Source organism: Marmota monax, unplaced genomic scaffold (assembly GCF_021218885.2).
Source record: "Marmota monax isolate L192 unplaced genomic scaffold, Marmota_monax_Labrador192_F-V1.1 WCK01_AAM20220418_F8-fsc00237, whole genome shotgun sequence".
NCBI lineage: Eukaryota > Metazoa > Chordata > Mammalia > Rodentia > Sciuridae > Marmota > Marmota monax.
Genome location: NW_026694627.1, coordinates 1,859,589 through 1,872,667, shown reverse-complemented (window position 1 = coordinate 1,872,667; position 13,079 = coordinate 1,859,589). Strand labels below are relative to the sequence as shown.

General features: G+C 56.8%; 1 protein-coding gene across 9 annotated transcripts; it reads left to right on the top strand.

The window, feature by feature from the left end:
• The first annotated feature begins 495 nt into the window (after nucleotides 1-495).
• On the top strand, nucleotides 496-13,072 carry Orai2 (ORAI calcium release-activated calcium modulator 2). Of its 9 annotated transcripts, XM_046422746.2 has the most exons (5): nucleotides 1,213-1,289; nucleotides 1,650-1,796; nucleotides 2,797-2,858; nucleotides 4,815-5,052; nucleotides 10,081-13,072. In XM_046422746.2, the coding sequence occupies exons 3-5, from the start codon at nucleotides 2,815-2,817 to the stop codon at nucleotides 10,678-10,680; spliced, it is 882 nt and encodes a 293-aa protein (XP_046278702.1). In that variant the 5' UTR covers nucleotides 1,213-1,289; nucleotides 1,650-1,796; nucleotides 2,797-2,814; the 3' UTR covers nucleotides 10,681-13,072. The 9 variants fall into 9 exon arrangements, with proteins under 9 accessions (XP_046278707.1, XP_046278705.1, XP_046278704.1 ...); XM_058572237.1 differs by having other exon boundaries at nucleotides 1,650-2,858; XM_058572238.1 differs by having other exon boundaries at nucleotides 1,650-2,889.
• The last annotated feature ends 7 nt before the right edge of the window (nucleotides 13,073-13,079 follow it).

Below are 13,079 nucleotides of genomic sequence, written 5' to 3'. Positions count from 1 at the left end.
CAGTAATCAGACCCTGGGATTTTCTTATGTCATTGTTAGGGCCTAACATCCCTGTTGAGTCAGTAACCAGCGGGAGGAAACTGGTTTAGTCTGTTTTTAAGTGTCCTGGATAAAAAGGTAACATTCCTGGACCCTGAAGTGCAACTTGAAGTGTAAAGGGATTTAGCCTGGCATTTGCAACGTTTATACTCTCGCAATTGCCGGAAAACCTGGACTGGGTGACAGGAGTGGAATTTTTCTTTCGTTTGGATAAATGTGTCACGGTCGCATGCTGTTGTGACAGATGGAAAAATCCTATGTAGGGCACGCAGCAGCCTACCAGGCACGAAGGAAGGACCCTTAGGGGCCGTCTGGCACTGGTGGGTTGATATGAACCCATCCCGCCTCTCGGTGAATTATTCATGTGCACTTCCTGAAAAGAACGCTCCTGTTTGAATATCTCGGTCGTAAAACCGCAGCGCTCACCCAAGGGTGAGAGGTTCGCTGCAGAGCGCCCGAAGGGGCGGTCGGCAGCGCGGCAGCCCTTTGGTGCGGTCTGTGAGCTCTCCGCGCAGCTCCCGGGGGCCGAGGTTGCTGTGCCGGGTTAGGTGCCGGCAGGTCTCCCTGAGAGTGGGCGGTGTGACCCGAGCGACCCAGACCGGCTCGGTGCGGGCTCCGCGTGGTGCCCGCACACACCCTGGGCAAACTCGGGCGTGGCCGGGCCCTTCCACCCTTTGCCCCACCCCACCCTCCCCGGGGCAAGGGCGATGCTGGGCATCCTCGGAGGCTGTGAACCCAGGCGCTTCTCGTCAGTGCTCAGGCTCACCCACCACAGGCCGGCCCTGCCGGTCCTTGCCGTTTGATCCAGGGCCAGAGAAAGTCCAGTTCGTGAGTAGGTGGCCCGGGTGGGGCCCCGTCCTCTGACTCGCCTCGCTGCCGGCCAGTTATCCTTCACCCAGCGGAGGCGGGAGAGATGACCCCGGCTCGCAGTCTTCCCGGGGCGCAGCCCCACGGTGGTCCCGGCGGGGGAGGAGACCCCGGAGCTCCCGCCCCCCCCATCCGGCGGGTCACGTGCCCCAGCTCCCCGCGGGCCGGTCACGTGATGGCGGCGCTCCGTTGCCTTGGCAGCGGCTGCGGCGGCCGGCGGGGGCGGGGCAGCCGGCGGAGGCGGGGCCGGGGGACCCCGCGCTCCGGGCGGAAGGAGGGAGGGGGCCGCGCTCCGCGCCCGGCCGGGCCACGCCACTGGGCCACGCCACTGCTGCCTGCCGCGATCCCGGAGCGGCGCCGGGGCGGCGGGCAGGGCAGCTCCGGTGAGTGTCGGCGCGGGCGCACCTCCTGCTCCCCCCGCCTCCGGGCGGGGGGCGCGGGGTGCTTCCCGCCCCACTGGGGGGCCGAATCGGACCGGGGACACTGGACGGAGAAGGGACTGGCCCTGGGGAGGCTTGGGACGGAACGGAAAGAGGATGGCCGTGGGGGTGGGGGCGGCCAGGTGGCCAGTCCCGCGGGATTCCGAGCATGGTGAGGTGCCCAGAGGATTCGGAAGTTTCGGGCACCGGCCGAATCCGGGGCTTCGCGAGGGGAAGGGACAGGAGATGCAGGTGGACGCTTGTGGGAGCTGCAGGGTCCCCTCCCCGCACCCTTGTGTGACAGCGACATTTCCCGTGCCCCAGATGTTCAGAGGAAGTCAAGGCAGACAAACTCCAAACCCGGCCCCTGGGAACGATTCCGACCAGCCCGCCTAGGAGAATCGCTGCTTCTTTCTCCAGACCTCTTTTCTCAGACCGCTCCTGATAAAAACAACCAAGAAACCCCAAAAGGTTTAGCCAGGAGAGCATCCTTGGGAGCTTGTGCGTCTGACAGAAATGTCGGCTCCATCTTGGCCCCCCCTTACCTCCTCCCTGAGCCTGGAGCTGGGGACCAGACTCTGGGCCACCCCTTGGGGCACAGACTGTCACCCCGTAGGTCCTGGCTGGGAGGGTGAGGGGTGGGTTTGAATCCTATCCTGGCTGATACCTCTGGAGGATGTAGCTTCCCTACCTTGGGGATCCAGCTCCAGGCAGGCAGGCAGCCCTTCCTGCCCAGCCCCCACTCCCCACAAACACACACACTCTGGGGACATCTGCAGCAGAGTTCAGCCTCTCCCCAGAGGCTGTTCTCAGCCTTCACTTCTCTGAGGCTGTAATCTCCACTCTGACTGGAGCCCAGCTGCCATTCACTGGTGGCCCCTAGGCTTCCCTCTGCTGTACCCCAATGTCCCTTCCTGGGGGTACCAGGCTCCCAGTCTTTTCAGTCCACCCACTATTTCACTGAGTTAATGTGGTTCCAATACAGATGGACCCAGCAGGGCCTAAAGGTGCCCATCACCAGTCTCTCCATCCCCCAGGGCCAAGCACCACCAGAGAGAACCTTGCAGTTACACTGCTGGCCACGTAGGCCCCGCCCCATGCTGCTGCCCTGCTCCAAGTGTCTTCCCACATCTCCCTGCCTGCCAGGCAACCAGCCTTTCCACCTTGTCCCCAGACATGTGTCCAAAGCTGGTCTTCCTGCCTTTCAGAACCCTCCCTGCTGTAGTATCATATCTTTTAAGGGAGGGTCCCTCTCAGGGCCAGTTTAGTACTTGGGTCTGAGTCCCCTAACCTTGCTCTCTGGTGTTGCTGGGGGGTTAGCTCCCTGTGAACTGTCCATTGGACCGCAGGCCCAGTTCTGTTCTGTGTGGGGAAAAGGAAATGTGCACTTCCACATTCTGACACTTTTCATTTATTTGGAGCTAACCCATAGATTGTTCAGTGGGCATCATTTCTTTGAATTCTCCCCAAGGGAAGGGACCTTCAAGTGATGAAGTGCTCGGATGAGTACTGCTGGCTGCAGATGAGGACAAGGTGTAACCGAGATGCCGAGGTTGGCATTCCTGTACGTGACTTGATCCCTTGGCTGATAGAGAACAGAGCAGGGGTCTTGTTGGTTGGCCAGTAAGAAAGAGCTGTGACTTTGTGACCTGGTGGGGAACAAGGATAAAAGCAGATAGAGGGAGACCTTTCCCCACCTCTGACATCTTCCTGTTACCCTCCTAGAGATAGACGTGGATGGATGGTTCCTTTGCTGCTGACTTTGGTCAACATCCCCAGCCCACCCCTTCCCAGGTGCCCTCCTTGGAGCTGGGAACCCCGATGTGCTTCCAATGCCTGAGTGGGCTTTCCAGGAGGCCCAGTGGATCTGATTGCAGAAGTTACTAAGGCCAAGCAAGGTGCCCATGTCCTTGAAGCAAGCCCCAGAGATTAATTAGAGTCGGATCCCAAGCTGCTCAGGCTGCCCCCAGAGCCCCTGGAGACCCTTCAGTCCCCTATTTAGATTAGCAGGGATATGGGTTAAGTTCACAGATCTCAACAAATCAGTCCTTCTGATGTTTGGGCCACATTTCAAGCCCCGTGTCTAGGAGGGGTGACCACAAGGGTCTCCAGTCTCCATTCCTCCTTAAAAGTTGCTCATGTCATTTGAGGGCTTTGATTTTTCATTTGGCCACAGGTTCCTGTTGCAGCCAGGATGCTTCTTTGAGTTATATAAACTAAGGATTTGCTTTTGGGGTGAACTATGCTGATTAAAATTTAGCTGGATCTAAACAGCCCGTGGTTCCTTGGAAGCGTTTGTTCCGTGGGTGGCGCTTGGTCATGGAATGCAGTTTTGAATCTTGGGCATTGTCTTCAAGGGTCCTAGAGGTGGGAGGACCCCCAGTTTTCGTTTTGAATTCAGGGCCTCACCCACAGCAGGCAAGTGCTCTACCACTGAGCCGCAACCCAGCCCGAGGTTCCCAATTCTGAAGATGAGGGCTTGAGGTTCGCAGGTCAGGCGTCACACTCAGGATCTCGCAGCAGAGTCAGACTCCTGTTTCTTTTATTTTATTTTATTTATTTTTTTGGTACTGGGGATTGAACTCAGGGGCACTTGGCCACTGAGCCACACCCCCAACCCTATTTTAGCCCTATTTTGTATTTTATTTAGAGACAGGGTCTCATTGAGTTGTTTAGTGCCCCGCCATTGCTGAGGCTGGCTTTGAACTTGGAATCCTCCTGCCTCAGCCTCCCAGGCTGCTGGGATTACAGGCGTGAGGCACCATGCCCAGCCAGGCCCTATTTCTTTAGGGCCTAGACTTTTTTTTTTCTCCCACCGTGTTGCTGGGGCTGGAACCCAGGCCTCCTCATGCCAAGCCAGCGCTCCACCACTGAGTTCACTTACGACCCCCTCGGCACTCTCTTAATGCACAGTAGCTTGTTCCTGGCGTATGGCACACATGAGGGGGTTCAGTGGCAGCCTTCAAATTCCGCTCACCCACGGGCCACAGTGAATTGGAGCTTCTCTGAGCGCTGAGAGGGCGGTGGCTTTTAGTTGTGCAGGTGGTGGTGGGTGGTGAGCCCCCGACCCTCCTCTTCTGCAGCTGGCTCTCACACTGTGGCGTGGGGACTGCCTCAGAGACCAGGACCCCACATCCACTCTACCTTGGGCCCTGTACAGCTCTGCAGGCCCTGGGAAGGTTAAATAGACTTGGGAATCTGGCTTTTCTTTCCTGTGTGTGTTTTTTGCAGTACTGGGGAGTCCCGGGGGTGCTCTACCACCGAGCTGCACCCCAGCCCTTTTTATTTTTCATTTTGATTCAAGGTCTTGCTACATTGCGTAGGGTCTTGCTAAGTTGCCCAGGCTGATCTTAAACTTGTGATCCTCCTGCTTCAGCCTCCCTAGTGGCTGGGATTATAGGCGTGTGCCACCACTCCCAGCACAAGTATGACTTTTCAAGGCTCCAGAACTATCTGGGGCACCTGATATTGTCCCTGTCTTACCTGCAGCCTGGCCCCCACCATGAGTGCCGAGCTCAACGTCCCCGTGGACCCCTCCACCCCGGCCTGCCCTGAGCCCGGCCACAAGGGCATGGATTACCGCGACTGGGTCCGCCGAAGCTACCTGGAACTGGTCACCTCCAACCACCACTCAGTGCAGGCCCTGTCCTGGAGGAAGCTCTACCTGAGCAGGGCCAAGCTGAAGGCCTCCAGCAGGACCTCGGCCCTCCTCTCGGGCTTCGCCATGGTGAGTACAGTGAGGCGGGGGCCCACCTCGGAGAGCACTGTGTTGCTCCTCCCCACAGCCAGGGTGCACTGGGGAGTCTGTCCAACCCACTCCTCCCAGAGCACTGTGCTGTCCACACAGGGTTGCTGGGACTAGGGAGCCCCAAGCCTGAATCCTCAGAAAGCCCCTCTTCGTGATGAGAAGGTAGTGGGGGGTGGAAACCGCTCCATGGACAGGGCTTCTGGGAAAGGCACCCTGCAGCCCTTCCTTGGAGCTGGGACACCTGCGGGACTTGAGCAGGACTCAGGATCGGTTGGGGTTAGGCTGGTTGGGGAGGTAGACGCTGGCCAAGTGTGGCCTCCTCCAGTGGTGCAGAAGTTCTGGCCTGCTTCCCCGCCACTTTCCCTCTGAGTCATCCCAGGACAGGAGTCAGTCTTGGCAAAGCCACGCCTGCTGTTGATTTCACTCCCTGTCCCACTGGATTGTCCCAGAGGGTGAGGATGGCAGGGCTCAGCCCTCACTGCTGTGTGCTGAGGTGCATTTGGGCTGGAAATGATTGATTTCTTTTTGTGACAATCATTTTTCTATAAACCCGGATGTTAAATTGACAGTGCAATTTAAAATAAAAAGCCGAGGGGGCGTGGTAGGACACGCCTGTGATCCCAGCAGCTCAGATCAGAGACTGAGGCGGGAGGATCACCAGTTTGAGGCCAGCCTCAGTAAAAGGGCTGGGGTGTGGCTCAGCGGGTAAGCACCCCTGGGTTCAACCCCCAGTAGGAAACAAAACAAAAAGCAAGAAACAAAAAGCAGGCAGAGCGAGCCTCCTCAGGCCCCCGGGCCCTCCTCCTAGTCAGAGAGGGCTGGAGGCCCGGAGGGCCAGATCTCATGGGATCTCACGGGCTGCAGAGGTCGCCCAGCTCAGAGACAGCACATTGGAAGGCAGCACATTCGTGTTTAGGTCTGTGGTTGAGAGAAAGGCTTATTTAAAGGTCCTGTGTTTTATTTTTATAACATGATTACAGAAGTGTGTAATCAGGTGGTGCACAACTTTGGCTCTTACTGATTTTCTTCCTGTGGTTTTCATCTTGTTAAGAAAGAATGTTTTTTCAAGTTTGATTTAAAGGAATGCTTGTGAGAAGTTGTTGTTTGGGTTTTTGGTGGTGCTGGCCATCGAACCCAGGGCACTCGACTTGTGCTATACCCGCAGCCCTTTTTATTTTTTACTTTGAGACAGAGTCTCGCTAAGTTGCTGAGGCTGGCCTTGGCCTTGCAATCCTCCTGTCTCAGCCTCCCAAGCCACTGGGGTTTCTGGGTGACCCGTCACTGCACAGTATTGAACGCTTACCCACTTGAAGACTTCACAGCCTTTTGAGATTTGAAAACAAACCCTGCAAGTGAAGTTTTATCGGTGAATTCTGGAGAAGAGGAGGTGTTTTCAGACTTCAGCCCTCCGGGGTGGTGAGCAGCCACTGAGAGGCAGGAGGGGGAAGCCCAAGTCACCTGCACCTCCCAGGGGCGCTGTCTGTCCTCTGCCCAGCTGCAGCACTCACGCTTGCTGGTTCTAATTCATTTCTTCTTGGTGGACACAGTGTCTCCTCTTCCAGAAGTTTCCCCTTGGGGAAGCTGCCACAGCCTACGGTGTGCTGCAGACTCAGCCCAACGGCGGGTTCTGGGAATGCGGGAAGCAACTGAGGGAGCGACCAGTACAGGTCATCAGGGAGGGGCTGAGTTGGGCCAAGGACAGGGACAGGTGAGCCCCCGTTGGTGTTCCCTGGTTAGAACTGCAAGGCTGGTCCTGGGCCCAGCGAGCACCAGTGCCCACCCCCAGCTGACTTCTTCACATTTCTCCTTCCCTAACACAGAGCCTGTGACCCCGAGCCACCCGTAAAATCTCTGCAGAGACACAGTGCAGGGCTGGGGTCGTGGCTCAGCGGTAGAGCTTGCCTCACACTGGTGAGGTACTGGGTTGGTCCTGAGCACACATAAAAATAAATAAATAAAGACACTAAACACACACACACACACACACACACACACACACACAGCGCAGGGGCCTCTGACTTTTCCTGCTCTTGCGGCAGAGCCAGGCTGCTTCGTGTAAGCCCCATCTTCTGCCTTTTAGTCATCTGTGTTCCCCACCCTGGGCCCTGTGGTTTGTGAGAGCCTTTCGTTGGGCCATATCCTCTGTGGTAACAGGAGCCTGCCCAAGGCCACTGAAGAAAGGCAGTTCCTCAGCCTGTGTCTTTCATCAAGGCCTCAGCCATAATTGCTACAGCTGTTCAGCTGTGGTCCACTAGGACTACTCCATCTTCTTTTCCCTATCAAGTGTTCTGTCATCACTAATGGAAACATGAAGGGACGAGGGATAAGATTCTCGCTCTGACACAGCAGTTGCCAAAGGAACTTGTGAAATCTTCCTTAGAGATTTTTTTTTTAAGTTTCTTGTTTGTTTTTGTTTCTTTGGTACTGAGGATTGAATTCAGGGGTGATTTACCACTGAGCTACATTCCCAGCCCTTTTTACTTACTTATTTTTTATTTTGAGAGAGGGTCTCACTAAATTTTTGAGTCTGGCCTTGAACTTGGGATCCTCCTGCGTCAGCCTCCCTAGCCCCTGGGATTAACGATGTGTGCCCAGCCTTTCTTAGAGATTTTTAAAACAGGGATGGCTCAGATAGTGGAGAGAACAATCGATAGAGGGCCTCCTTGGCCTTCTCCCTTTCTGCCTCCTCCCCTACCACCTTTCTTGACTAGTTTCTTTCTTTTGGGTGCCTGGGGAAAGTTCTTGGTGAGCCTTAGAGACTCTGGTGGGCCTGGGCTAAATCCTCCATTGGGTGGTCCGTGGGCCAGGGTGAGGTGGGGAGCCAAGGAGGACTCCCTGGGCGTGGACTTGATCTGGGGGAAGTGTGGGAGGGCCCGTTGCAAACTCCCCCGGGGCACAGAGATAAGCCTGGCTTCTGGTTCCCAATGTGGTCTTTGTCTTTCATTTAAAAATAAATTTTAGGGGTGGGGCTGAGGCTTAGTGGTAGAGCGCTTGCCTAGCACGTGTGAGGCATTGGGTTCGATTCTCAGCACCACATAAAAACAAATAGGAATAAAGTTTCATTCACGACTAAAAATGTTAAAATAATAAAAATACATACATGCATACGTTTTAAGGATGAGAGCATAGCTCAGTGGTAGAGGGCTTGCCAACATGTGAGGCCCTGGGTTTAATTCCCAGCACTGCAAAAAACAATAAAACAATTTTTTATTTAAGCAAAGTATACTACATATGACCCATAGCACTGCAAAAATAAATAAAAGTGTGGTACGTAGATATACTTTAAAGGGGCTGGGGATGTGGCTCAAGTGGTAGCGCGCTCGCCTGGCATGCGTGCAGCCTGGGTTCGATCCTCAGCACCACATACAAACAAAGATGTTGTGTCCACCGAAAAATAAATAAATAAATATTTTTTAAAAAAAAAAAGAGAGAGAATTTAAAAAAAAAAAAAGATATACTTTAAAAATTGTGGGGTACAGTGGTGCTCACCTATAATCCCAGCTCTTTGGGAGGCTAAAGCCGGAGGATTGAAATTTTGAGGCCAGCCTGGAAAAATTAGGAAGACCCTGTCTCAAATAGAAAATAAAAAAAGCTGGGGATGTAGCTGAGTGCTAGAGTGCCCTCGGTGCAACACCCAGTACATGAAAAAGTAAATATTAAGTATTGCAGGGGCCGGTGTAGCTCGGAGAGGAGCAGTCGCCTGGCATGTGCGAGGCCCTGGGTTCCATCCCTAGCACCGCCAAAAACAACTGGGTGCTGTGGAAAGACTTAGGGTGGAGGGGCGTGGCCCAGCGGTGGAGTGCATGCCCAGCACTCAGGAGTCTGTGAGTTCCACCCCCAGCACCACCACAGCGGAACCCCGGCTTATAACAAAGCCCTGCACCAAGCTCTGCCACTCGCTCTTTCATCCCCCATGTTGCTCCTGCACTGCGTGTCACAGCCCTTCATGATGCGTGCGCCCCAGACGCTGCACACAGGGCCCTGCACCTGTGACGCCAGCACCCTGCCCGCCCAGCCTTCTCGTCCACACTGCCCACCCTGTCCCCCGTCTAGAGCACCTGCTTTTCCCTGCGCTTTTTTTTTTTGGGGGGGGGGCACTGAGGATTGAACCCAGGGGCACTCTACCACTGGGCCTCGCTTTTTTGCTGAGGCTGGCTTTGAACTCCCGATCCTCCTGCCTCAGCCTCCTGAGCCGCTGGGATTACAGACGTGCGCCACTCACCCGGCTCTCTGTGTGGGGTTTTTTTTTTTTTTAATTTATTTTTTGATTTCAGGTGGGCACAATATCATTATTTTTTTCATTTTTATGTGGTGTTGAGGATTAAACCCAGCGCCCCGTGCATGCCAGGCCAACGTGCTACTGCTTGAGCCACATCCCCAGCCTTTTTTTTTTTTTAGTTGTAGATGGGCACAATATCTTTATTTATTTATTTTTATGTGGTGCTGAGGATCGAACCCGGGGCCTCATGCACCAGAGGCAGGTTCACAGCCCCAGCCCCTCTCTGCACTTTTGATCCCGGCTGAGAGGCGCACCTGTGCTCTCTGTAGGAGGTGTCCAGGTGGCAGTTCCAAGTAGCCTCCACGTTCATTTTTCTGAGAGGTCAGTTTTTATGTGTTTAAACAGCCATTGCTTTTTGGCTAAGCCACTCCTCGGCCTGACTCTGGTGTCAGTAGCAAAGCCACATGCTGCCAGCCTGCTCTCAGGGCAGCGTGGCCTCAGCCAGCTGTGGCTTTGCACCCAGGTGCCTACTGTGTGCCCCTGAGAGGCGAGGCCCTTTCCCCGCCACCTCCACCCCTCTACATTTTCATTCTTCTGTACTTTTCAGGTTCGTGAGAGCTTTTTTAGTTATAATCTGAAAAAAAGGAAAGTTTGAAATAGGTGAACAGTGAGGAGGGTGCCCTCTGGGCTCTGAGGGCTCTCTGTATGGCTGAGTCCCACGGCAGGTGAGTGTGGGTACCTGTGGTGCTGCCCCCTCAGCCCGCCCAGCCCAGCCCTCTGGCCCACAGGAAGCCATGGCGAGGAGCAGCCCTGCCCACCTGGCCCCACCCCCCACTGTGCCTCAACAGGTGGCCATGGTGGAGGTGCAGCTGGAGACGCAGTACCAGTACCCACGGCCGCTGCTCATCGCCTTCAGCGCCTGCACCACGGTGCTGGTGGCCGTGCACCTGTTCGCCCTGCTCATCAGCACCTGCATCCTGCCCAACGTGGAGGCCGTGAGCAACATTCACAACCTCAACTCCATCAGCGAATCGCCGCACGAGCGCATGCACCCCTACATCGAGCTGGCCTGGGGCTTCTCCACCGTGCTGGGCATCCTGCTCTTCCTGGCTGAGGTGGTGTTGCTCTGCTGGATCAAGTTCCTTCCCGTGGATGCCAGGCGCCAGCCTGGCCCCGTGCCAGGCTCCGGGGGCCACACAGGCTGGCAGGCTGCGCTGGTGTCCACCATCATCATGGTGCCCGTGGGCCTCATCTTCGTGGTCTTCACCATCCACTTCTACCGCTCACTGGTGCGCCACAAGACAGAGCGCCACAACCGGGAGATCGAGGAGCTTCACAAGCTCAAGGTGCAACTGGACGGGCACGAGCGCAGCCTGCAGGTGGTGTGAGGGCCGCGCAGTCGCCTGGGATGGCACCACCCGCTGTACCAGAACGGCCGCAGCAGGGCTTCCAGAAATGCAGATGCTCGCCAGGCTGCTGGACGCGGCCAGGCAGGCCCCGACCAAAGTCTTACTCTTGTCTCGATGCCAAAATAACCCAGAAGCCGGGGCTGGCCCCTCAGAACATGGCACTGCAGTGACGTGGGAGGCTGGGTTGCCAAGAGCTGTGGGCAGAGGAAGCCCACGTGTCCCCTCATGGGCTCTGTGCAGCACAGTGAGCAGAGAGTCTCAGAGACCAGAACCTGTGGCCGGCAGGGCCAGGGTCGTGGGTTCAGAGGCAGAACTCATGGCCACCTGCCAGTGCATGGCTCCCTGCGGTTGGACAGGGCTGGGCCACTGAAGGGCACAGCATTCGGCTTGGCTTGGTGCTTCCCTCCTGGCCCAGGAAGGAGTGGGGCGGCCTGGCGGGGGCAGGAAGTGGGAGCCTGGAGCACACGTCGGCCCCGCAGGCGTGGGTGCTGCTGGGGTGAGGCTGCAGGGCCTACGGGAGACTTCCCAGGCCCAGGCCCCGTTCCTAGGGTAGGTCAGTGTCTGTGGGCATCCTGCATGATGCCCTGCTAAGAAGCTGAGTTCACTGGGGGCTCCAAGGCATGCCAGGCTCAGGCGGTCTTTGCCAGCAGCCTGGAGCCTGGCCACACTGATTCACTGAGGCCACCAGAAGGGGAAAAGGCCCCTACCTGTCCGGAGGCTCTACCTCTTGACCACAAGAGGCCTGAGCCAGAATGAGCCGCTGCTTTGGGCTGCATTAGCAGCAGGCTGGGCACCGGAGCCATCCTGGCCTCCTGTGGCCCCGAGTGCTGAGAGGAGATAGCCTGGGGTGTCAGCATGGCCACTGACCCTGCTGGGCCTGTAGCAACCCAGTGTGGCCTCCTTGTTAGGACACTGAGCAGCCACAGGGACGGCAAGGGCCCCAGTGCACCCCTGCTGGGCCCGCCAGGCCTTGGGGACACAGATTCCTTCCCTGTTTACACACGGTGCAGTGTGGGGCTGGCGTCACCAAGGCATCTGGTAGACCCTGCCCACGCCTGGGATGGCGTGCTCGTCAGTGCTACTGCATGAGCTCCCGTGGCATGCACAGCACCTGAGCTGCTCTGAAACCATGTTTACCCCCTTTCCAGCAGCAGCCTGGAGAGGGGCGCCTCGTCTCTCGTGCTGTACATAAACGGCCACTGGCTTCGTGTTCTGTTTACCTTCCTTAACAGCTTACTGTGGGCTCTGGGCCGGGCTGTGGGTCCTGGAGGGCCTGGTGAGGTCTCTGGAAAAGAGACATGCTATTGAGAATGGAATCCTTGACACACAGTTCTGAGATGCTAAGGGGCCGTTGGGAATCTGCCCAGGGAGCCTGAACACAGTGTCCCCTGCGCAGAGGGTGCCACCACCCCTACAGGCATCTCTGCTCCCCTGGAGCCCTGCTGAGGAGGCCCTCGTGTTTGCTCTGCTCACGGTGTGGGCATCACTGCAAGATGCTGCTCACGTCCTGGCAGGGGTGAGACGGGCTGGCCCTTCTGAATGAGCGGCTTCCAGACCTGGGAGGGCCAGAGGGCTTTTTCTCTGGCTGGAGCCTTTTGAGGCTCCTGATGCCACTTTCCAGAGCCATCTGGTACCCCTGCCCCCAGGACACCCAGCTCCTCAGGCTGGGCTACGCCTGCTGCAGTGCTGGTGGGGCAGGTGCTACCCTGGTCCACAGGCAGTGCTGGCCTGGCAGCCCAGACACCAGGTGCCCGTGCTGTCCTCGCGGTGCCTGTTCTGACTTGGGGCGAACAGCCTCTGAGGGAAGAGAGATGACCCTGCGGGAGGGGAACCTCAGGGCTGCCCTGAGCTTATCCCAAGATGGGGATAACCTACCATTGGAAGTGGCACAGAAACCTCAGTGTGGCAGGCTGGAGGATGGGGGAACAATCAGGCTACAACCTCAGTTTCTGGAGGCGTAACCTGATTTTGCAGAGTGTAGCCTCGGCCTGGTGACAGGCAGTGGGGCCACCCTGGAGCCAGCATAGGCTTGCCCTGGTTTTGTTTAGCGTCCTTCCTGGTGCTGAGCCAAGAGCCACAGGCACACCAGGCCCTGTGCAGTGAGGGCCGCACGCCCCTGGCCGGTGCGAGGTGCAGGGTGTTTCTGGTGTAGAAGGGCAAAGGCTGGTGTCATTAGTATGTTCTCCGAAGGTCTGTCGAGGACAGACTGCGTGAGCCAGGTGGGTGGAGGCTCACCGCAGCCAGCGTTGATGCCACTGGTTACATATGTGTGATGCTTGCGCAGATCATGCAAGGTGGCCTAACTGTCCTGTGCGTGGATTTTTAACGGTCACCCTGGATTGGATGGAATAAACCAGTAAAGCTGCTCCAACCTCCCT